The sequence below is a fragment of the Diplotaxodon limnothrissa genome, linkage group LG19, assembly GCF_057381915.1.
Source record: "Diplotaxodon limnothrissa isolate DT_005_m linkage group LG19, D_limnothrissa_male_GT1.1, whole genome shotgun sequence".
NCBI classification, from domain to species: domain Eukaryota; kingdom Metazoa; phylum Chordata; class Actinopteri; order Cichliformes; family Cichlidae; genus Diplotaxodon; species Diplotaxodon limnothrissa.
This window is the reverse complement of record NC_140614.1, coordinates 34,121,573-34,143,725: the sequence shown is the minus strand read 5'-3', so window position 1 is coordinate 34,143,725 and position 22,153 is coordinate 34,121,573. Positions and strand designations below refer to the sequence as shown.

General features: G+C 38.1%; 1 protein-coding gene across 1 annotated transcript; it reads left to right on the top strand.

Annotated features, from left to right (window-relative positions):
• Positions 1 to 452: 452 nt before the first annotated feature.
• LOC146612669 (regulator of telomere elongation helicase 1-like) lies at positions 453 to 21,985 on the top strand. Its single transcript, XM_085342501.1, has 29 exons — positions 453 to 554; positions 1,813 to 2,002; positions 2,862 to 2,955; positions 3,459 to 3,540; positions 4,944 to 5,004; positions 5,635 to 5,710; positions 7,050 to 7,134; positions 7,301 to 7,366; positions 8,109 to 8,265; positions 8,553 to 8,591; positions 8,681 to 8,753; positions 8,923 to 9,020; positions 9,149 to 9,204; positions 9,447 to 9,518; positions 9,722 to 9,803; positions 9,992 to 10,124; positions 11,539 to 11,652; positions 12,206 to 12,246; positions 12,754 to 12,839; positions 13,632 to 13,709; positions 13,860 to 13,937; positions 15,132 to 15,278; positions 15,464 to 15,579; positions 15,763 to 15,886; positions 16,367 to 16,532; positions 16,816 to 16,955; positions 18,580 to 18,790; positions 19,856 to 19,993; positions 21,867 to 21,985. The coding sequence occupies exons 1-29, from the start codon at positions 453 to 455 to the stop codon at positions 21,983 to 21,985; spliced, it is 3,024 nt and encodes a 1,007-aa protein (XP_085198627.1).
• The last annotated feature ends 168 nt before the right edge of the window (positions 21,986 to 22,153 follow it).

Below are 22,153 nucleotides of genomic sequence, written 5' to 3'. Positions count from 1 at the left end.
TCGCTTGGCGAGCGATCGGGTGGTTTAGCGAGTGTCAGCCTCTTAAGTTTAAGACAAGCCCGGCTGCTTTTTAAGCGACGCGGCGCTAGCTACCCAGCTAGCGTCAGTACACAGGAACTACTTCCGGTAGTTATACAAAATAAAAGCGTCCCCCATTATAATCCGCTATAATGCTCTTATTGTGAAGGGCAAGCGGGACGCCATACTTCCGCTGCAAAATGTATTCTAAACGCTTTTAGGTTGTTTTTTTAACTCACTTTATGTGTCTTCCATAATGTTATTTCTCTTTCCTACAGTGTCTGTTACAAATGCTCAGGCAGGACCAATTAAGTAAATTATGGGATTAGTTATCTCGCGACTTCTTGGACAGCCAATAGCGATCGTCCTTACGTAGGCGTTGACAAAACTGGGCGCGATTGGGAACTGCTTTCTACAAATCGTCAGAGGACAGGATGCCTTCGCTGACTCTTAGGGGAGTGACAGTGAATTTCCCCTTTTCTCCGTATGAATCTCAGAAGGCATACATGAACAAAGTAATCGAATGTCTTCAGGAGGTAAGAATCGACTGTCATGTGTATGTCTGTTGATGGAAATGGGGGCAATACCGAGTAGTCATGGCTGCTGGGCTTTGGAGTTGACACATTTCTTGCAAGTATCAGCTCGTCTCACAGCTGCTATCCAGGCTAGATGACTTCTTTTGGTAACATCTGATACACGAGCTCCCTCATGATGCTTCCAGGTGGGGAAAGAATAAAAATAGAGCCGATTTTCCAGCTTATTCCCTTCCCGATCGTGCGATTTAACAACCAACAACACATTAAGTGCGAGCCATTGCTGATGCTTTCGCTCCTTCAGCCCTTTGTTTGGCCTGCTAAAATGGCACTTCGGCAGTCACACCCCCTCCCGTGACATCACGCTCCAAAGCCCCATGAAGCCACCATGCTTACCATTTGCCGAAAGACAAGCCGTCTGACGTCTGCTTGTCCAAAATGTAGCTTCACATAATATAATGATAATAATGGGGAAAAAAACATATGACAAAAGAGGCTTCATGTCATTGACCTGTCCTTAGAATTTCTTTACAGTTTCTATGTAATACAATAAATAGCACTCTGCTGACTTGTCTTGGGTTTACCCTGGCTCTTGACAGCTGACAAACAGCTCAAATACCCCCGATGTTTAATCAAGAACTGATTTAAAAATCTGCCTTTTCATGTGTATGAATGATTACAATGTTTTTCAATCATAAAATATTTGCTCTGGCAGTGAAAGCTTACTGAACCTGAACCATCCTTATGTTAGGCTCCCGAGACAGTTTTGCACTAAACATGTGGTTGTGTACTCTCTCTGATAGTTTTTTTCTACTTCTCACCACACTACACATCTGGCCAAAGGTCTGATCAGTTTATGCAATTGCAAGGTGTATATCCACATATCAGCCACAAGTCACAAGAATTTCTACTTCTACAGTGCTGGTCAGAGTTTGATCAAACTTGTACACAATTGTCACCTAATGGATCTTGACACACGCTGTGCTGTTTTATTTATTTATTTATTTTTCACCTTACCTTTTAACTGATCTGTGCAGATATCTGCCCTTTTATGAACCTGATCTGCTAGATATTTCTTTCTGCTAAAAGGGAGATCTTTTTCCACAATGCCAAATCTTTGCTCATAAAAGCGTAGTCTAATACCTGGAAGTCTCTAATATTTTAATGTTGTTACCATCACAATTTGTGTTTTTGGGTTTTCTCCGTTTGTTTTTTATTTTATTTTATTTGATGTATATCTTTACCTGTCTGGTTATTTCAGAAAGTCAATGGGGTTCTGGAGAGCCCAACAGGCACAGGTAAGACTTTGTGCCTGCTGTGTGCCACCCTGGCCTGGAGGGAGAACTTCAAGGACACCATGTCTACCTGTATGATGGCAGAGAGGCTGGGCCAGGAGATGTTTCCAAACACACCTATGTCTTCCTGGGGGACAGCTGACGGTGACAAACCATGTATGTTTGTATCATCTGCAAATCAAGAGTCATTTGTAATTTTACTTGTCAAAGAAGAATAACAGATACATATACAAAAACGCAAAGGATATAAGCTACGAAGACATGCTGTGTGCTTACATCGCTATGCAATAGAAAATGAGCTAGCACTGATTTCTTTATATTTTGATAAATGGTAAATTGACTGCTTCTTCTATAGTGCTTTTCTACTCTTTTTGAGCACTCAAACCACTTTATATTTTGTTAGGAAAATAGGATTTAACGATTCACTCAAACATGTAATGTTTCCAAACATACATGGAAATATTCTACATATTTCAAGACAGCATTTGTACTACTCTAACAAGGTTGTAAGTCAATATTTGGTAGGATGTCCTTCTTCCATTCCCTGTCAAGATGGGTTGTCATCCCCATGTTTCAGCTATGCATTCAAATCGTACAAAGAATGGTTGAGATGTAGGAGGCTGCTCAGCTTGGTGTTCAGGGGCTCCATGAGGTGGTAGCACAGCTAATAGCTGTGGCAGGTGCTCAGTCTCTCGCTTTGGGAAAACAGCTGTTGTAGAAATGTCAATCTGGACAGAAGGCTGATATAGAAGTTTAGAATATACATCATGTTGCAACTTTTGCATATTTATTGCTCAGCTGTTTAATCTGTTCAAACTGTATTGTCTGTGTTCTTTTGGATCATTGCATAAATTCTCAAATTTCTTCAAAGACAGATTTGCGCATATACACTGTTAGTAAATGAGGCCCAATATCCCAGAAGTTTGACTTGATGGTATACTATGTTAAAAAGTGTTCAGTTAATTTTTTTCAGCAACGTATAAAGCCCTAATTGTCTTTTCTTATTGTTGTCAAGCCTACTACACTGATGTCCCCAAGATCATATATGCAACGAGGACACATTCTCAGCTTACACAGGTTATTAATGAGTTAAAGAACACTTCATACAGGTAAGCATTTCTAACTTTTTGATCATGCATGATTGTCTGAATGACAGCTATTCACAATATAAAACAACATTTCTAATAGGTTTTGTGATCATGGTGTAATGAGGACACCAAACCCCTACTGTTAGTATATACTAGGGAGATACAAATTTTAATTACCAGGTTTACAGTATACATTTTAGTATAGCTGAATTTGATCCTGGAATGGTACAATAGCTACCGTTTTTATTTTGTTTTGTTGTGTAATGAGTTCAGTTTCACAAAAAAACACTCAGGCCTGATAACTGAAACCTAATAACAGAATGTATCTGACAAAGTTTAACAGGCTAAAAGATCTCAAAAAGCAACACACAAGTCCCAATTAACCAAATACTACTGGTGCTTTAAAGGGTTATTACATAAGCTATAATCATTTTGAAGTCTTACTGAGTGCAGCACCTTTTGTCTGTTCTGGTTTTTTTGGCTATTTGTGGTAAACCAGTTCTCCCATGTCTCTTTCGATTCAGCCCAAAGGTGTGTGTGATGGGCTCAAGAGAGCAGTTGTGTATTAACCAGGACGTCATGTGTCAGAAGAGCAACCACGTCAAAGTAAGTTATAAAGGCAATATTAGAGATATAAATATAATGGGATGTTTTAACTGCTATGTCTAATGAATTGTTTTAAACACAAAACAGTGAATTTCTTCAAGCTCACTGCTGGAAAAAAAGGAGGAAAATCTACTTAAAGTTTGACTACATTCACAAAGAACAAAAATCAGTTGTGCCAACTGTATTCTATTGGACTTCCACTCGAAACAGTAACTTCATCCTTGTTCTGGTCAGCCGCCAACAGTAGCATTATAAAATCAGTTCTCCACCTGCTGCAGGTTCTGGTTGGTGTGGTGCCTTCAGTGTGCATTAGATCTCAGGAACACAAGCACTACTATCGCCCGCTCTAGTTCAAGACGGTGGAGCTTTATTATATCTGAGAGCAAGATGAATTCCTCATTTTTGTGGAAGCAGCTCAATGAAACCAACGGCCACCACACCAGCCCCTTTACATGAATTCCAAATCCTGCTCCTCACATACAAGGTCTTAAATAATCAGGCCCCATCTTATCTTAATGACCTTGTAGTACCATATCACCCTATTAGAGCACTTCGCTCTGCAGGCCTACTTGTTGTTCCTACAGTATTTAAAAGTAGAATGGGAGGCAGAGCCTTCAGTTTTCAGGCCCCTCTTCTGTGGAACCAGCTTCCAGTTTGGATTCAGGAGACGGAGACTATGATCATGCTTAAAACCTTCCTCTTTTCTAAAGCGTATAGTGAGGGCTGGATCAAGTGACCCTGAATCCTCCCTTAGTTATGCTGCAATAGGTGTCTACTGCTTCTACATTTTAAATATTTACAACATTACATCATGACAATTTTCTAATTTTGGTGGGCTCAGGCCATTTGCTAGTAGTTGTCTTTCTACTGCGTGCCAATAGTGCCTCTACCAACTTGTTATACTTGTTCAGTGTCAAACAGGGAAACCTATCCAGGGTAAATTTTCTCAGAGTTTAAAGTAGGCTACTCCTCCACATTCAAACGAGCCAGTTGAGGTGGTTTGGGCATCTTACAAGACCTCACCAGCATGTCAAAAAATAGTTATTTCATCTGCAACAAGAGTGTCTCAACCGTGTTTTTCACGTAACAGTCACATGAAGATTCACCTTCCAAGGCCTCGCCCCGCAGGCCCTCTCAGTCCCAAAGGTCAGAGACGGGTCTCCTCTTCTCCAGTGATTTATGGTGCCTGGGTGTGCCAGTCTACATATAACTTGCAATACCTAACTGTGTGTGGAATAAAGCATAAAAGACATATGTGACGCTATCCTTTCTAATGTCTGTATGTGTACTATTAAAAATGAGCCAATGAGCTAGCTGGTGGAAAAAAAATGATAAGTAACGGGTTATGGGTAGATAGTTAGTGATTTTTGTCTTATTGTGGAATCAATTTTTTTGTTTTTCAGGTTCATATGTGCAGAGGAAAAGTTTCCACCAGGTCATGTGTCTACTACAAAAAACTTGAAGGTAATGGTCTAACAGAGTGACTATATCCGTGTAGCATAATAGTCTAGAAAAGCATGTAATTTACCTTTTTTGTTTGTGTTGTACAGACTACATATATCATTCAAATATTATATTATTCAACACTAATAACTTTCTATGTATCGCACAACCTTGGCCTCACGTACTACTGTGAGGAAGTTTGAAGTCCAGGAATGTCCAAAATGTGGATATTAATGAAATGTCTACTGCCTGCTTTTAGTGGCTGTAAAAATTTGAATGAAAATTGTTATGTTGAGAATGTGGTCCATGCATTTGTTACTTCGAGGATAGCAAATTATAATAACTTGTTATGACGCCGTTCTATAACTTATATAAAAATCCCCCATTTGATAGAAAACAGGAAACTTGACACGTGTCATTTTTATACATCTCTCTGTAAATTTTTATCTGCACATATGAATTTGGTTTCTTGTGTATAAAGGACTACTTGTGTTTATATCTGTCTTGCTATAAGAGCTGTGTAACCATCCCAAATTTCTAATTTCTGGGAATATAAAGGTTTAATCTATTCTATTCTATTCCATCAGTGATTTATAGCAATTTATCTTATAAATACTCAATCTTAAGCTTGATCTTCTTTTTTTCTTCTAGAAAAGAGCACTGATAGAGACTTTGTTAGTTCTATCCTTGATGTGGAGGATTTGGTCCAATTTGGCAACAAGCAGAGGTGTGTAATTGATGTGTTCTTTTTTTTTGTAAATTTCTGTTTCACTAATAAGTCTCTGTTCTGCACTTTCTTACTTTGGTAAGAAATAATCAGCATTGGCAGGTGGGTATGTCTCTGTGTGACACCAAAGTATTGTCTTAATAGTAGCTAATGAATCAAATAGTATTTTATTAATCAGTCACTTGATTAGTAGTATCCTCTTTACTTCAGTATAAGATGCTATTTAGCGCTGTCCAGCAAAACCCTTTAAAACTGTAGCCAGTGTGAAACCCCTGTAGGTAATCTATAGATGGGTCACAACTTAAAGTTAAGCTGAACTCTTGATTGGAACAGTGAGGTGACCCAATAAATATGTTACAAAATAGAGGCATTTCATTATAGTGGGTGGAGTGGGTTAAGTGACTTGCAAAATGAATGGGGCTTAACAGATATTTGGTGTTAACCGTTTAGGAATTGCAGCCATTTTTAATGCATCGTCCTCTATTTTTAGCAGTTTAAAAGTAGTTGGATAACTGACTGATAGACAGTTTCATGGCCAGGTAAGGACTGGTCTTTCATCATTTCATGACAAATTAAGCAGAAAAAAGATCTAGAGTTGATCAAAGTGTTGAATTTGTATTTTGTATCAGTTCACTAAAACTTTCAATACAAGGACCAAAGTCATATCAATACAATTGAAGGAGAAACATCATAATGCTGAAAAAACCCAAAGAAATCCATCAGAGGTCGAAAACAAAAATAAATAAGAGTGGTCAAATCAACAATCTAAAAGTACCTGGGTGTACCATAGCCGAAATAATAAAATGGCCACTGACACCTTATATAGGCTACTGATATCAGGACATACGGTGTCCTCACAGTTTATAGAGATCTTCACCCAAACTCCAGCACCCCAACCAATAGAAAGAGGCAAGGTGATTAGTGAGTTCAGGATGAAACCCTCAGCATCCATGAAGACACTAGCAAGATGGGCCACCCGAGATGAGCTGCTTGGGTGACTCAAATACATGATAAGGAATTGTCATGCACAATCCCTCTAGCACACGCACCATTGACATGGCAACTAGCAAAGGCTGGCTTAAAGGACAGCACAGAGGCTCTGATTGTGGCACCACAACAATAGGCCCTAAGCACCACTTCAATAAAGCCAGGAGTCAACCATAGCGCACAGGACCGAAACTGCAGAGTGTGCAATGGCTCCCCGGAGACTATCCAACACACAGTAGCAGGATGTAAGATGTTATATAGGCCTGGCTACACTTAGACCCAGCTATCAGGATGGGTCTGTTTTTGTTTGAAGTTCATGTATTTGATTTCGGATTTGCACATTTTTCCACAGAGTCTGTCCTTACTACCTCTCTCGTTCACTGAAACAAGAAGCAGATGTCATTTTTATGCCATACAACTACCTGCTAGATCCAAAGGTGAGCTCAGTCATCCATCCTCATTACATCTCAGGATGATATATGTGACCATAATTGAGCATTGAAAGAGACTTTAGTGTTATGATTGGCACTGTCATTTCCAATTTCCATGAATCCTAATATTCAACTGCCACTCTCTCGCTCTCTCCGTCTTTCCATTCCACAGAGCCGTAAGGCACTCAGTATCGACCTGAATGGAGCTGTGGTTATCTTTGACGAGGCTCACAATGTGGTATGGTTATATCTTTCCTTTGTTAAATGTATTCACTAAGTAAACTAAATTAAAGCTTCGAAGACCAGAAGTGACCCACTACTAAGGCTTTCAAATTCATTTTAACTTGTATGCCACATAGAGCCTAAATAAAGACCGCTGGGCTGCTCAAACCCTAAGCACATATTAAAACAAATGCTTCCAGATTTTCCTTTTGTTTTAGTGTAGAGAAATACAAGTACATGCACAAATTCACATTAATGAACTATCCTTTTGCAAGCCAGATATTGAACAGCATAGCTTCACAAAAAAATGCATTTTTTAATAAATCCCATGTCATTACTGTGCATTACAAGTGATTGATTACAGTAGATCTACAATTTCACAAAATGCTCAGTGTACAGTATTTAAACATGAACAAATATTTTCTTTTATTAATTAAAGAACCTAAAAAACATAAATTCAAACTCCTGTATGAAATGTACTCTTGGGCATACTAAAGTACTAATGTCATCATCATGCCATAATAGTTGAAGTGAAATGTATTAAAATTTCCAGTTACTTAAGCTTTACAAACAATTTGTAATAAATAAAACACAATGTGGTGCGATCACTATTATTTATAGGCTGATACATATTCCATTTTCAAACATGAAGAGAACGTTTGCAGACCTTTCAATTTGGGGTAGCAATGTTTATATTATATTATATTAGATAAAACTTTATTAATCCCTCCGGGAAATTTTACTTCTTTTATTTGCAGGAAAAGACATGTGAAGAATCAACATCATTTGATCTCACTCCCTACGATGTAGCCTCAGCCATTAATGCTGTGGACAGGCTGCTTGTGGAGCAGTCTAAAGAAATCAGCCACAGAGACTCTGTGAATGTAGACTTTCATGGAGAAACCTCCGCTTCTGGTAAGAAAACCTACTTGTCTCAATTTCTCAGGTTATATACATGTTTCTAAAAGAGTTTTCCATGGAATATAGTATAGTTATGTATAAATTTCATGGCATTTTGGGCTACTTGTATACTTGTATAAGTTTGGATTTACTTCTACCTTCTAAGTCTTCACTAACTTTATTAGCCTTAGTTTAGCCTTGGCCTTATTAAATTATTAATAGTAATAATTTTTTGTTGTTTTGTAAAGCAAGTAAAGGATTGTCAGCTGCACGTCTTTTAATATTTTCTTTTTTTGTTTTAGGTTTCAAATTAGGTTTGTCCACCATTGCAAAAATCAAACGTAAGTATTTATTAAAGTATTGCGGAGTCAGTCGTCCTGTTGGTTTGTGACAAGAGTTAATTTTCAAAACTTATTTTCTGCTTTAACAGAGATACTACTGGATCTGGAAGCTGCCATTGATGCCTATGATCCAAGTGATCAAGGCATTACCAAACCTGGAATGTAGGTGACAGCATGGTAGAACAAATAAAGTGTGGTCATAGAATGTCTCTGTAGTTAGTACCTTAACCGTAGTGCGGGTTCTCACTTAAAGCTGCTGAGAGAATGATTCTGAATCTTAACTGTTATAATAAACCTAATAAGCACTGCATGTCTCTATGTTGTGTCTTAGCTTCATCTATGAGGTGTTCGAAAAAGCTAATCTGACCTTCAGCAGCAAGACAGCAGTCTATGAAGCTCTGGAGCACATCATTGGATACCTGGCACAACGTAAGGCATCATATTTTGGCTTAGACACATTATCACATCATTTATCATTTGTAACATTGGCTGGTTTTATTATACCGATCAGTGCAACTAATTAACAAATGACCTGTTTGATGCATGTTTCTCCTCAGAGCCAGGAATATTTCTCAATACTAGTGGACTCCAGAAGCTTTCTGATATCATACAGGTACACTTTGTATGGCTATTAAAGAATTTGGTCAATATTAAACTTTTTTTGGGGGGGGGGGATTTTTGTCTTTTTGAGTGAAAATTAATATGCATTGGTCCCATATTATTTGTGTGGCCTAACAGATTTGATTGAGGACAGTCAATAAAATTATAGAATTCATTACTCTTCGTTGTATAAAGAGTAGTTATTTAATCACCTTGTGGCATGTTTGAAGGTTCTCCTTTGTTTTGTTATTTCAGCTGGTATTTTGTGGTGAACCGTCAGAAAAGGAGAAACTACACCAGATGGAAACCAACACGGCTCATTTCAAGGTGTGTTCATTAAGTCAATGGAATTTTTTTTTTTTAAATTTTTTTTTTTGGGGGGGGGGATACAATTCGTGTTCATATTGGAACCAGCTAAAAGTAGCATATCTTTGCCACAACTATCACCATTGTTCCGGTATATTAAATTTAAAAAGAAATCTTGGAAATTAAATAACTAATTATGAGCTTCTGTCATTTGTTCGGCTCAGGTTCATATCCATCGGGACACCAGCATTCACTCAAAAAAACATAGTGTTGATATGTGGGCTTCAGGTTCATCAAAAAAGCAAGGTAACGGTGCACAACCTGATGCATTGTTGTGTTACATGGATCCACATTGACAGAATGAATTTTATTAATACCATTTATATATTTCCGCTAGAGTGTGAACCCTGTTAAAAGTTATAGTTTCAATCGTTATTAGTGTATGAAAGATTCGTACTACAGGTAAATGTGATGTGTTTCTCTGGAAATTGCAGGAAATATTCTGAGTTACTGGTGCTTCTCTCCGGCCTTCAGTATGCAAGATCTGGTGAATCAAGGCATTCGCTGCATCATTCTGACAAGTGGTACCCTATCGCCCCTGTCTTCTTTCACATCTGAGATGAGAATGTAAGTTAGCTGTCACTCTGACTGCCCTGCTGCACAATTACATTTTTCCCACACCAGCTTGAGTAGCAACTACTTTAAAATAAAAAAAAATAAAAAAAAACAATCACCTTTATACCTGTTTAGTCTGAACATTGAACAGAAGAATTAAACCCTTTCTACAGTGAACTGCTGTTTGATGTAGAAACTGTTCACTATCTCATAATTTAAATCTTCTGTTCATTATTTGATTTTTCTAGCAATTGAACGATGCTCAACATAAAAGTTAATGATTCATTTTATAGCCAGGAGAACTTGTTTGACATGGTCTATGAATAAATCAGAATGATTCTGACAATACACAGATCTATGTAATCCTCTAACAATTTGTTAGCATCCAAAGGCATTGTCATCTCTGCTATATACAGTGTAGTATATAGCGAGACAAGACGATGAGGCTCCAATTCCATGCAGTGCAAATGACTAACAATAAATATAAGAAGAGTAAGAAACAAATACACACTTTATGACTAAAGTAAAAGGATCAATAACAATTTAAATTTACAAGTTACAGTTGAAAGAGTTAAATTGACCTTGATGGTCAAAGGAGCTTGCAAAGGAAAGCGTCTGGACTTCTTTAAGTTGCTTGAAGACGTTTCACCTCTCATCCGAGAAGCTTCTTCAGTTCTAAGGTCAAATGGTGGAGAGTCCCAGATATAAACCTAGTGGGAGTTTCCCCCCACAGAGGGACAAAAGGACCCCCTGATGATCCTCTAGTCGCCTGAGCCAAGGTGGGAAACTGGGTGTGGGTCCCAATCAGCCAGAGTTTCGGGTGTGTTCATTGTGAAACCTGGCCCCACCTTATCATGCGAATTCCTGAGGTCAGATGGCCCAGGATGTGAGTGGGCGTTAAGGCGTCTGGGAAGGATCTCAAAACTGGATTATAGATGGCAGAGAGTTGGTGTCGTAAACCCCGCCTCTGTTCAAAGATGGTCGCTCACAGTGGACATAGATGGCTTCTTTCACTCCTCTTTCAAACCATCTGTCCTCTCTGTCCAAAATGTGAACATTGGCATCCTCGAAAGAGAATGCCAATTGACCTTGATGTTATTTAAAGTGACGAGTGTAGCAGCTTGTAAATATGGGCAGGATTCTTGAGAGTGGAGTTAGTCAGTATGACACATGCCGATGAATTTGCGGCATTTTATCTTTACATTTTCAAAAAATTCTGTCTAATACATCTAACATATATGGTTTTCTGTAAGTGTAATGCTTTTTGAAAATGTTGTAACCTCCAATTTTTCTGTCCTTCACTGAATAGAAATTCATCATGAAGTATCATATGAAGTAGCATTACTAGTAAACTTTTGTTTGCTGCATGGACAGCGGGGTAAACCTAAAACTTGATCACAGTGAGTTTCTGCTCCTCCTCTTACAGAGAATTCCCAGTATGTCTGGAGAACAGCCATGTGATTGAGCGCGACCAGATCTTTGTGGGCGTCATTGCACAAGGCCCAGATGGAGTGCCCTTAAGTTCAGCGTTTGATCGAAGGTCAGTATTCTTTTTTTAGCATATGATTACTTTCTAACAGGTCACTTTGGAAATTTGCAGTTGTTTGAAATGAAATATGTTTTGCCATATGCCTAAATACAAATTAAGGTGCATGGCAAAACTTATAATTTGCTCATTTATTTGCTAGTTTTTCTGACTTCTGGAGTCAATTATCGTTGTGTAACGATATTTTTTTCTCATGTTTTGATTTATTATAAAGTCAAGTTAAATCCTTTTATGTGTATGTAAGACTTTAGTTAATTTTTATATAATACTAATTCAAGAAAACAGTCTTTTCTATGCACTTTGTATTGCAAGATAAGTATTAGAAAGAACACCCCACCAATCATACTGTTTTATATTCTGCACTCCAGATGGATTGAGTGCGTTAAAATATTTTTCATGTTAATTGTGAGGACTGCCTTAACGCGTTTAAGCCTGTTAACGCCAGATTAACGTGTGAACGCTGACAGAACTAATATATACCTACATTGGTTCTGACTGTGAAGTTTTTACTTGATTGCTAAACTCAAACTTTAAATTTCTGTCACAGGTTTGTTCCTGAAAACATGGCATCTTTAGGCAACACTGTTGGTAAGATCACAATATACAGTATTGAAATTGTTTGGTTTTGCTGTTTCTAAGGAGATTTTTTTTTCTTACTGACATCAGCAACACTGTTAACTTAATGCTCTGATCTTCATGGTTATTTCATATTGCTTATTATCTTTTTCATTAAGTGATGACGTACCTGAACCCAGTTTCCGGGCCCAAACTACTCTGCATTTATTGAGGCTGTTGTGTTTTTAACACATTTTAAGGCTTTTATCTTGTTCTATTCAATCTGAACAAGCCCATTTTAAAAAAAAAAAAGTTAGCGTCCATCCTTCGGCTGTATGTTGTAATGTTTTTTTTTTAGAAATCTCTCGATCAGAACATGGCGTACTATGTTTAGGTGGAAACTAGCAAGCTAACTCTCTGCTAACTTTTAACTCTGTTAAATTTCATAAATTCTATTTTCACAGATGCCTGGATTTTAAACTTAATTGTTACCTTGGTTTTGATTGTGATACAGTTTTGTAACCTGTGTTCTTTTCTCAGCCAACCTGAGTCGTCTGGTTCCTCATGGACTCTTAGTATTTTTCCCTTCCTTTCCTTCAATGGAAAAAACATTGGAATTCTGGAGGGTAAGTGTAATTCAGCAGAATCACCTGTGGAAAACCATAAGGGTTTGGGTTTTTTTTTTTTTTTTTTTTAGCTTTTCTAGTCACTTTTATGTTTTGTGTTCTCTTTCTCCATGAATTATATTTTGTATTGTCTAGCAAATTAGAAATACATTTAATGGAAATTTAATATACAGACAACTCTGCTATTGTTTCCAGTGGATGATGGGCCATGCAGACGAGCTTTTGCAACAGTCGTATACGGATCGAATGGCCCGGAGCAATGGGCCAGACACCCTTCTCAAAGTCCACAAAACTTCTCAAAGTTTTGTGGACTTCTAACTATACCCTTACGTTCACGTGGTCTGTCCAGCATTCTCCCTGGTAACCCTGTCCCGGGTAGTAGGAACTGTTCCTTTGACGTTCTATTACCAGGGGCCTTTTAAATCGCTCTTTGTGTGGCCCCTCAACCAGGACCAGTTTGCCATGGGTGACCCTACCACGGGGCAAATAGCCCCCTCACAATTTAGCCTCTGGGATACCTGGGACATACAAACCCCTCCACAACGATAAGCTGGTGGGGCGGGGAGCCATCAGGGTGCGTAAGGGTACAGTGTGCATATTTTAAAAAATAGTAAAGATATCAAAATATAAATGTAATAATTAAAAGTAAAAAGCCTTTTAACCAGTATGAACTCATTTCTTTCTTTCTTTCTTTTTAAGTGAGGTACTCCACAGTCAATTTAATCATTTATAACAATCTAAGATGTTACTGTATAAAGTAATTTCCTGCGTGTGTATATGTGTTATCACCAGGCTACTGGACATGCAAACCGCATTGAGAAGTTAAAGCCCATGTTTGTTGAACCTACAGAGAAGGGCACCTTTAATGAAGTTAGTATTTATTTATATTTTAGGTGTCTTATCACTCGGCTGTGAACCCCTCTTTAAACATTTCACATCTGAAGAAATATCCTAAGCTTTTTATAGTTATAAAAATCTAAAGATTTGAAAGAAATTGAGCTTCTTTCTGTCTATTCCTAGGTCATTGATGGTTATTACACCAAAGTCAATGATCCCCGATCCAAAGGAGGAGCCTTCTTTGGTGTGTGTCGAGGGAAGGTGAGGAGGCTGTCCATGGACTCTGCAAAAGTCCTACAATGTTTTCTGTTGTCATGTTTCAGCTCCAACTTTTGCTGTATAGTGTGGGTATACAGTTGTGATCAGAAGTTTACATACAATCATCATGATCATGAATGTTCGTACAAATCATCCATCTGTACCATACTTGATAGTTGGTGCAGTGTTGTTAGGTGTTAAGCCCTCACTTTTACTCGTCCAAACACACCTTGTAATTGTGGACAACAACTCGATCATTGTTTTTCTCGGTCCAAAAAACTGTTCTCCAGAAATCATTTGGCTTATCTATGTGGACACCTGCAAATGTTGTAGTTGTTGATATCCTAGAGTCCCCCCCTTCAGAGCATGGTAAAGTAGTGAGTCATTTGAATATCTTGTATTTAATTGAAGTTGTTTGAACTAATGATCTTGGAATTGCAGTTCAGAATGGTTCCAAGAGACCTTCCCAATTTACATAAACTGAGTTCCTTGGACTTTCATGTTGTTCTGAATATTTGTCCTTTTTATGCTTGCAAAGAGAAACTTCCAGCTGTAATAAATCACAATCACTGATGAGTTTAATGGCCTTGACCTCATCAATTTGAAAGACAAAGACCTTATGAAAGATTTAAGTGGATGTCTGTTGATATTTGAGTTTATTATATGCCTTTGACCCTGTGCGATTAATATAAAATCTCAATTAATTTAAAGTAGTGCATCCAATAATGTTCAAGTCATAATAGATGAATGCTGTAAAACCATTTCAACCTGGAAAAAGAGCAGTTGAAAGAAATCATTAGAAGCCCAAAATAATCATGACATTCATACCCATGATGAGTGTTCATAAACTTCTGATCACAATTGTATATGATATTCAAAGGACATGTCATATCTTTGGTACCCTTGTCCTCTTGTGTCAACATCAGGCAATTTTTTTTCTTTTGTTTACAAGTGTATTACCATACAATGTTTTGGGAATGACTGTTCATTTTTGTGACATGAATATCTCTCTTTGTTAACCGTTTTATGCTGTTTTTCCATTTTGCAACCTACCTCTTTTTCTATGATGGCTGTGACTAATTGGATAAACATTTAAGAAAACGTAGATATGGAGTTAGGATTCTCTTTCATTTTAATGTAGGGTTACACAAAAACTTTCTCTCAAAGCTGCTATGTAATTATATCTTCTTGTCTTAGGCGAGCGAGGGTCTGGATTTTGCAGACATGTTTGGTCGGGGTGTCATCATTACTGGCCTTCCTTTCCCTCCAAAAAAAGACCCTCGCGTTGTCCTGAAAATGCAATTTTTGGATGAGATGAATCAAAAGAATTCTGTAGGGCAAAAGGTGAAAGAAAATCAACAAAATTAACTATTGAGGTACACTAAAGGATTGCTTGGTCGTATAACGGTAGTTGGATTTCTGTGTGTGTGTGTGTGTGTGTGTGTGTGTGTGTGTGTGTGTGTGTGTGTGTGTGTGTGTGTGTGTGTGTGTGTGTGTGTGTGTGTGTGTGTGTGTGTGTGTGTGAACAGTACTTATCAGGGCAAGACTGGTACAGACAGCAGGCTTTCAGAGCTGTGAATCAGGCCATTGGTAGAGTGATTCGTCACAAGGAAGACTATGGAGCGATCTTCTTGTGTGATCAGAGGTCAGATATAGACCACGTTTACTTAATTAAGTAACATCATACAAGAGGGAACATTCTCCACTATACCAGACAGTGTCTCCGAAGCTTCACATTTAAAAAATTCTCAATTAAGTGCTTAGTTCACCTTATTAATTGAAAATGTAAAAAAGTATTCTTAAACTAAAATGAAAAGTTTCCCAACAGATTTAAAAATGCTGATACCCGGGCCATGCTTCCATCATGGGTGAGGTCTTATGTGCGCCTCTATGACACCTTTGGCAATGTCGTCCGTGATGTCTCTCAGTTCTTCAGGACTGCACAAAAAATGGTGGGTAGTCGCACCTGCACAGTTCATACAATGCTGCAAATTCTTTCATTATTCAGTTTTGTTAAGGAACCAGCTAATAGTACTGTTGGTAATCCGGATTTGTGGGTAGGTTTTTTAAGCTCTGAAAAGATAGGAAACTTGAGTTGTGATTTAAAACAAAAAAAATCCAGAGTAGTTAAAAATGTGAATATTTACCTTGAGTATTTTCATTAATGTCTATGGCACTATTTATCTCGCCAAAATATACTTTTAATGAACTTTGATTTCTAGTTTTTTCTGCCAGTTTTTTTATAATAAAGTTAGAGTTATGGGTTTTTGTAACACCGTGCCAACCTTTGTTGTCGGATTCTTTTAATAATAAATATCGGCTAACATATCATATCATTGCATGTGCAGTAAAATGTGTAGACGCTTTTATGAAAGTTGTTTGCAGGTCAGTTGGTCAGCTTCTCCTGACAGTGTGTGCATTAAACATTTAAGAGGCCTGTGGTTGGGAAGAAGGCTCCAGCACACAACCACGAGACTGAGTGTTCACGAGACACTCAGTCCTCCAGTTCCACTTCTCGCCGCTACTTGCAAACTTCTCACACCCAGAAGGCCAAGGTGTTGGACACATACCTTCCCAGCTTGAAGAGGAGGAGACTCAGTTAGTACAATGGATGTGGTTTGATGTTTTGCTATGTTTCGTTTTAGCATATTAAAGATCAAGGTGTGCTTTTGCTATACCAGATATATTTCACTAGAATGTCTTTACAATTCATTGAGTTTAAATGGAGAAAAACTACATTAGAAACAATGAGTTCAATAATAAATGGTATAAATTGAAGTGACTAAAAGCCAGTTAAACCGAAACCTACAGAAATGCAAATATTAGTTTTAAAATGTACAGCTGCCCCAATGTGAGTCCTTGATTATTTTTTTGTGATCAGATGAGAAGAATGGAGCCAATGACATGGCCAATTTCCTTAATCAGTATGAGGTGCTGCACAATAACAGGAGACCACTCAACTTGCTGGATGCTTTGGAGCAAGCCAGCAATACCATTGAAGAGGACATGCGAGAGCAAAAGGTAGATCATTTTCTGACATTGTCACAGTGTAAGAAGTACTAATTCACATCATGAGTAACAGACAAAGTGTGTGAGTAATTGTGTGTGTGTGTGTCTGTGTGTATGTGTGAGGGGGGATTACTATAGATTTTGAAGAGGATGAAAATTGGAAAGGCAGTTGGTACAAATGACATACCTGTGGAGGTATGGAGATGTATAGGAGGGAGAGCAGTGAAAATTTAACCAGATTGTTTAACATAGTCTTGGAAAGTGAGAGTATCGCTCAGAGAAGAAGGATATTGGTACAGTTATTTAGGATGTGCAGAACTATAGTAACTACAGCAGGATAAAGTAGATGAGATATACCAGCAGCTAAGGAAGATATATATTCTTGGTGCATATATACCAATCTGTTTCAGGTATGCTAAGGCACGAAAACTAGATTTGTTTTTTGCATTGAGTGTTAACAGAGAAGTATGCCAGTATGGTATAACGTTATAACCATTTTCCTAATATTGTGTTGGTTGTCCTTACTTTCCGAAACAGTCCAAAAGACCTCTGAAGGTCGTCTGGGTTATCTGGCACCAATATGTTTGCAGCCAGAGTTGTGTTCCTCAAAACATTTTTGAACGTATTTTACATTATCTTGCTTAGCCATCATGGAATACTATTTCCATGAAAGGGTGTGCATGATCTGCAACAATGTTTATGCAAAATTTACATCTCAAAGTAACATCCAAGTAATGATCATCTTCTACTGTGGCTCCATTGAAAGTGTGCTCACATGCTGCATCTGTTTATGGTTCTCTAGCTGCACCATGCCACACAAAAAGGCATTTGAGAGGGTCATTAATATGACCCAAAAAAATAATTCAATTCTAATTACCTATTATTGGCAGTGGACAGGGCTTAGCATGATCACCCTGACTGGTCTGAAGCTATGTAGCCCCATACTTATATGTGATCCACTCTGTATTCTGACAGATTTCTATCAGAATCAACCAAGACTTTTTTAGCAGTTTTAGCCACAGTCGCTTTTTTTGATTAGTACACATAGGCCAGTTTTTACTCATTAGTGAGCCTTGGCCACCCATGACCCTGTCGCTGGTTCACACACTTTCTTTCTTGAACCACTTTTGATAGATACTGACCATTGCAAACTGGAAATTAATATAAACCAAGACAGGTACCATGATGAAGAGAGAATCAATCTTCTTCACTTCAGCTGTTAGGGTTCATAATGTTAAGCCTAATCTGGTATATAGAGAAGGTCAGAAGTATTCGCATTGTGTCTTTTTGGACCTCACATGGTAGCATGCCAAGAAAGGAAATATGGTACTGCAGAAATAAGTCAGAGTAAGAGCCAGATACATGAGTAGGTGTGCAGTAGGAATGACAGATGGGGATCTGATCTGGGCCACTTTTGTTTGCAGTACTAATGGTTGACAGATGAGGTCAGGCAGTAGTCTCCATGGACTGTGATGTTCTCAGACAACATTGTGAATTGTAGTGAGAGATGTAAGCACGTGGAAGACAGTCTTGAGAGCTGGAAGTATACTTAGTTTTTGATTGATTTCTGTACTTGTAAAATAGTGGTAAAAAAGTTTATGCTGCTCAGATTTTGTTTCTTCTAATGTCATTGAAGAAGCTGGGTGTCCCTGAGGATTTGTCTCAAGAACGTAAACCCAGCAGGGCTAAGACATTCCTGGCGGACATGAAGAAGTCCCTGAGTGAGGTCTGCTGTCACCGCATCATACGGGCGCTGCACACCTACAAAAAGACTGATGACCTGAATCACCTGCTGACTGAAACCGCATTTTTAGGCAAAGACACTAATACTCAGAATCTCCTACATGGTAAATCTTCTGCTGTCATAAATTAATAGCTGCAAAAATACCTCACTTGGTTAACACTGAGACTTTAAGAATGACAATATACTCACTGGAGGCATGAGAGTACGCTCTCTCACCTACATCTATGAAGTATACCTGCTTTGCACAGGTCTGAACTCGGAACACGTTTTCTAGATTTACGAGTAGTTCATATTACTCTCTAGGTAAAATGTGTCTAACCAATTCACTTATTTACAAATCCATTAAAGTCATTATCTTTTTTTCAACTCTTTCGAATTGAATGAAATATTTTAAATTATTATTTTTTTAATATTAATTTGTTTATTTAAAATCTCACGCCAGCAAAATAGTTGAAATATGTGCAGAATGCATTGACTTATTGAAACAAGCAGGGATTTTGATTTTCAACTTGGTCATGCACAGTACAAAATTGTAAAAGTTGTGTTTTGTCCAAATGGTAAAGATGAAATGAGCTTTAATTCAAGATAGAGAGAGAACTCTTTATTGTAATTGCACATTCATACCTATCACAATAGTAAAACAAAATAGAAAAATTTCCCACGTCGGCACTACAAACCAGGATAATTGTTAACATGGATTGTTTTTAATAACTGGGTAAAAATCTCTTGCAGTCAGTGATTTCCTAAATTGTCCCATCAACATCACCATATTTAATTTCAGCCTTCATACATGTTGACCATGGCTTGCCCACCTCAACTTGGATGAACTGGCATGTTTGGATACAGTGCAGATCATAGTTGGTCAATATGAATTTCCACTCTTTTCTTAAATTGATTTCTCTACCATAATATGTATACGTAATGAAACTATGTACTGTGGATAGGATCATTGCGTTCTTTGTAGTTTGCCCAGTTTTTCACAATAGCTTAGGAACCCCTCAACCAATGTTACTTTTAAAAAACTGAATATACCTGTATTCATTATCAGACATTTACACAATACTAATAACAATGTCAAAGTCATAATTTCGCACCAATATAACAGTGTGTTAGTGGAATATTGCTAAAACAGTTTGTAGTTGATTGCTATTGCTGCCTTGTGTCACAGGCCTCTACCACTTTGTTCGCCCACACCACAAAAAGAGGTTTGATGAAAATTGCCAGAAGATGGCAAGGCAGGGCTGTGGATACAAACCTGATCACACTCTGTCCAAGGATAGGAAGAATACAGTAATGCTGCAGAACGGTAAGAAACATTATCTGATATTTACTTAGTGCTCTTGTGCGAACAGATCAAGTTAAATTTTAGTTAAATGCCTGCTGTGGATGTCATATTATAGTTTGTGGTGTATCTACTCACAGACAAGTCCAAGTAGTTTGGAGATGACATTTGGGTGGAAGATGTCAGACTGGCGTATCACCTCTTCCAGGATGTCTCCTATTCCAGCAGAGAAGATGACTTGTCATTTGAGGACAACTTTACAAAAATGTTTTCAACGTTCAATAAAATAAACCAGCCATTCAGTGACTCCCGTACCTCAGCTTGGCTTCAGAGTTGTGTTCTTATGAACGTATGTATGTATATGTGGACAGTGATTGTGGAGAAGTGTTCTGGCAAATTGGAAAGACAATTAAAATTACAAAAAGCCAAACAGACAAAAGCTGTCTTGGAATCAACATTCAAAACATGATCACTACTGTATAAAAAAAAAGGTCCATAAATTACAAATGAATATGTTGCTTAACTGTAAACTGTAATCTCAGGTAACAAGGCAATTCAAGTGGCTTTTATTTTAATTTCAACCATGTATAGTGTTACAGTACAGAGTGAAGTGAGACAGCGTTCCTCTGAGACCCTGGTGCTACATACGACATATAACGGACAAACACAGGACTACTAACATCAGTCATAGTAAATGTTCTGTAAGAAAGATTGCCAACTCTAACTACATAAACCTGTAGTGGACATTTCAGTTAAGTAATTATATAATCTACACATTAAGGCCACTATTCAGCATCAACATGGACTGTCAACTTACAACATGAAGCATGTAGAGGTGAGCACTATTGCTGTTTTTCTAGCAATTTATATAGATCCAGCCAAGTGCTGCCTTTTGGTGGTTGCATTGTGCATAAGCAGCATGACCCTATAGAAAACAAGACGAAAGGAAAGCTTTGTACAATGTCATCACTCTGAGATGGACATCAAAAGTTTCCACGAGGACTCTGTGCCTCCCTGGACTACTTCAAGCACAAAAACAAGAAGGGCTGGAGATGTGTCAAACCTCAACATATTAACCAAAGGAAGAGCAGGGAAAGAAGAACTAAGTAAAATCACAGGGGGACCCTGAGAGCTTCAAAAGACCAATCCCTGGCGCTCTGATCAAGATTCCTGTGGATGCAACTCATCAGGGAATGGCAACGAGGAAGAGGAGAGGGGAGGCCTGTGGGAGTAGCATAGTGAGAACAACCACACATCTGCCAACTGAGTCAGCACTGCAGGATTGATCAGAATGACACAGAATGGCCCTGTCACAAGCCTATTTAGATATGCTTGAAAACAGACTTTGGGGGGACATGTGATACCACTGACTACTCCCCAGCTTTTTCCAACTTGGATGTTGTATGTGGAGTTTGTTGCTTTTTTCTCCTCTATCTCTCTCCACGTTTATATACATTATTTTAATCGTGTGTGTTTTGGTCTGCCTCTGTAATGTGAGTGTCAGCCCAGTGATGCTCCAATTCAAAGTGACATTGCTTTGGCAATGACTCCATCTAATGGTTAAATTTCTGAACTGCAGGCTCAGTAAGTAAGTAAGTAAGTAAGTAAGTAAACTTAATTTATTAAGCGCTTTTCACAGACAGACATTCACAAAGCGCTGTACACAAATATTAAAATAAACAATAAAATCAATAGACATTATATACAATGTAAAAGATCAAATGTAATTAGTGTAAAAAATATAAAATGTAGATCAACAAAAGGCTTGTTTGAACAGAAGAGTTTTTAACTGTTTTTTAAAAGAATCCACAGAGTCAAGCAAACGTAGTGGTAGTGGTAAACTGTTCCACAGCCTTGGTGCAACAGACTGAAAGGCTCTGTCCCCTTTTGTCTTCAGTCGTGTACGGGGAACAACTAAGAGACTCTGAGTCTGTGAGCGGAGATGACGAGCAGCAGTGTATTTTAAAAGAAGCTTGGATAAGTAATCTGGAGCCGTTTAGTGCTCTGTATGTTTAAACAAGAATTTTAAAGCGAATTCTAAACTCTATTGGGAGCCAATGTAAAGAATATAAGATGGGAGTGATGTGAACACGCTTGGTAGAGCGAGTTAGTAGTCTGGCTGCTGCGTTTTGTATTGTCTGGAGGCGAGAGAGAGATGATTTATCCAAGCTAGTAAACAGGGAA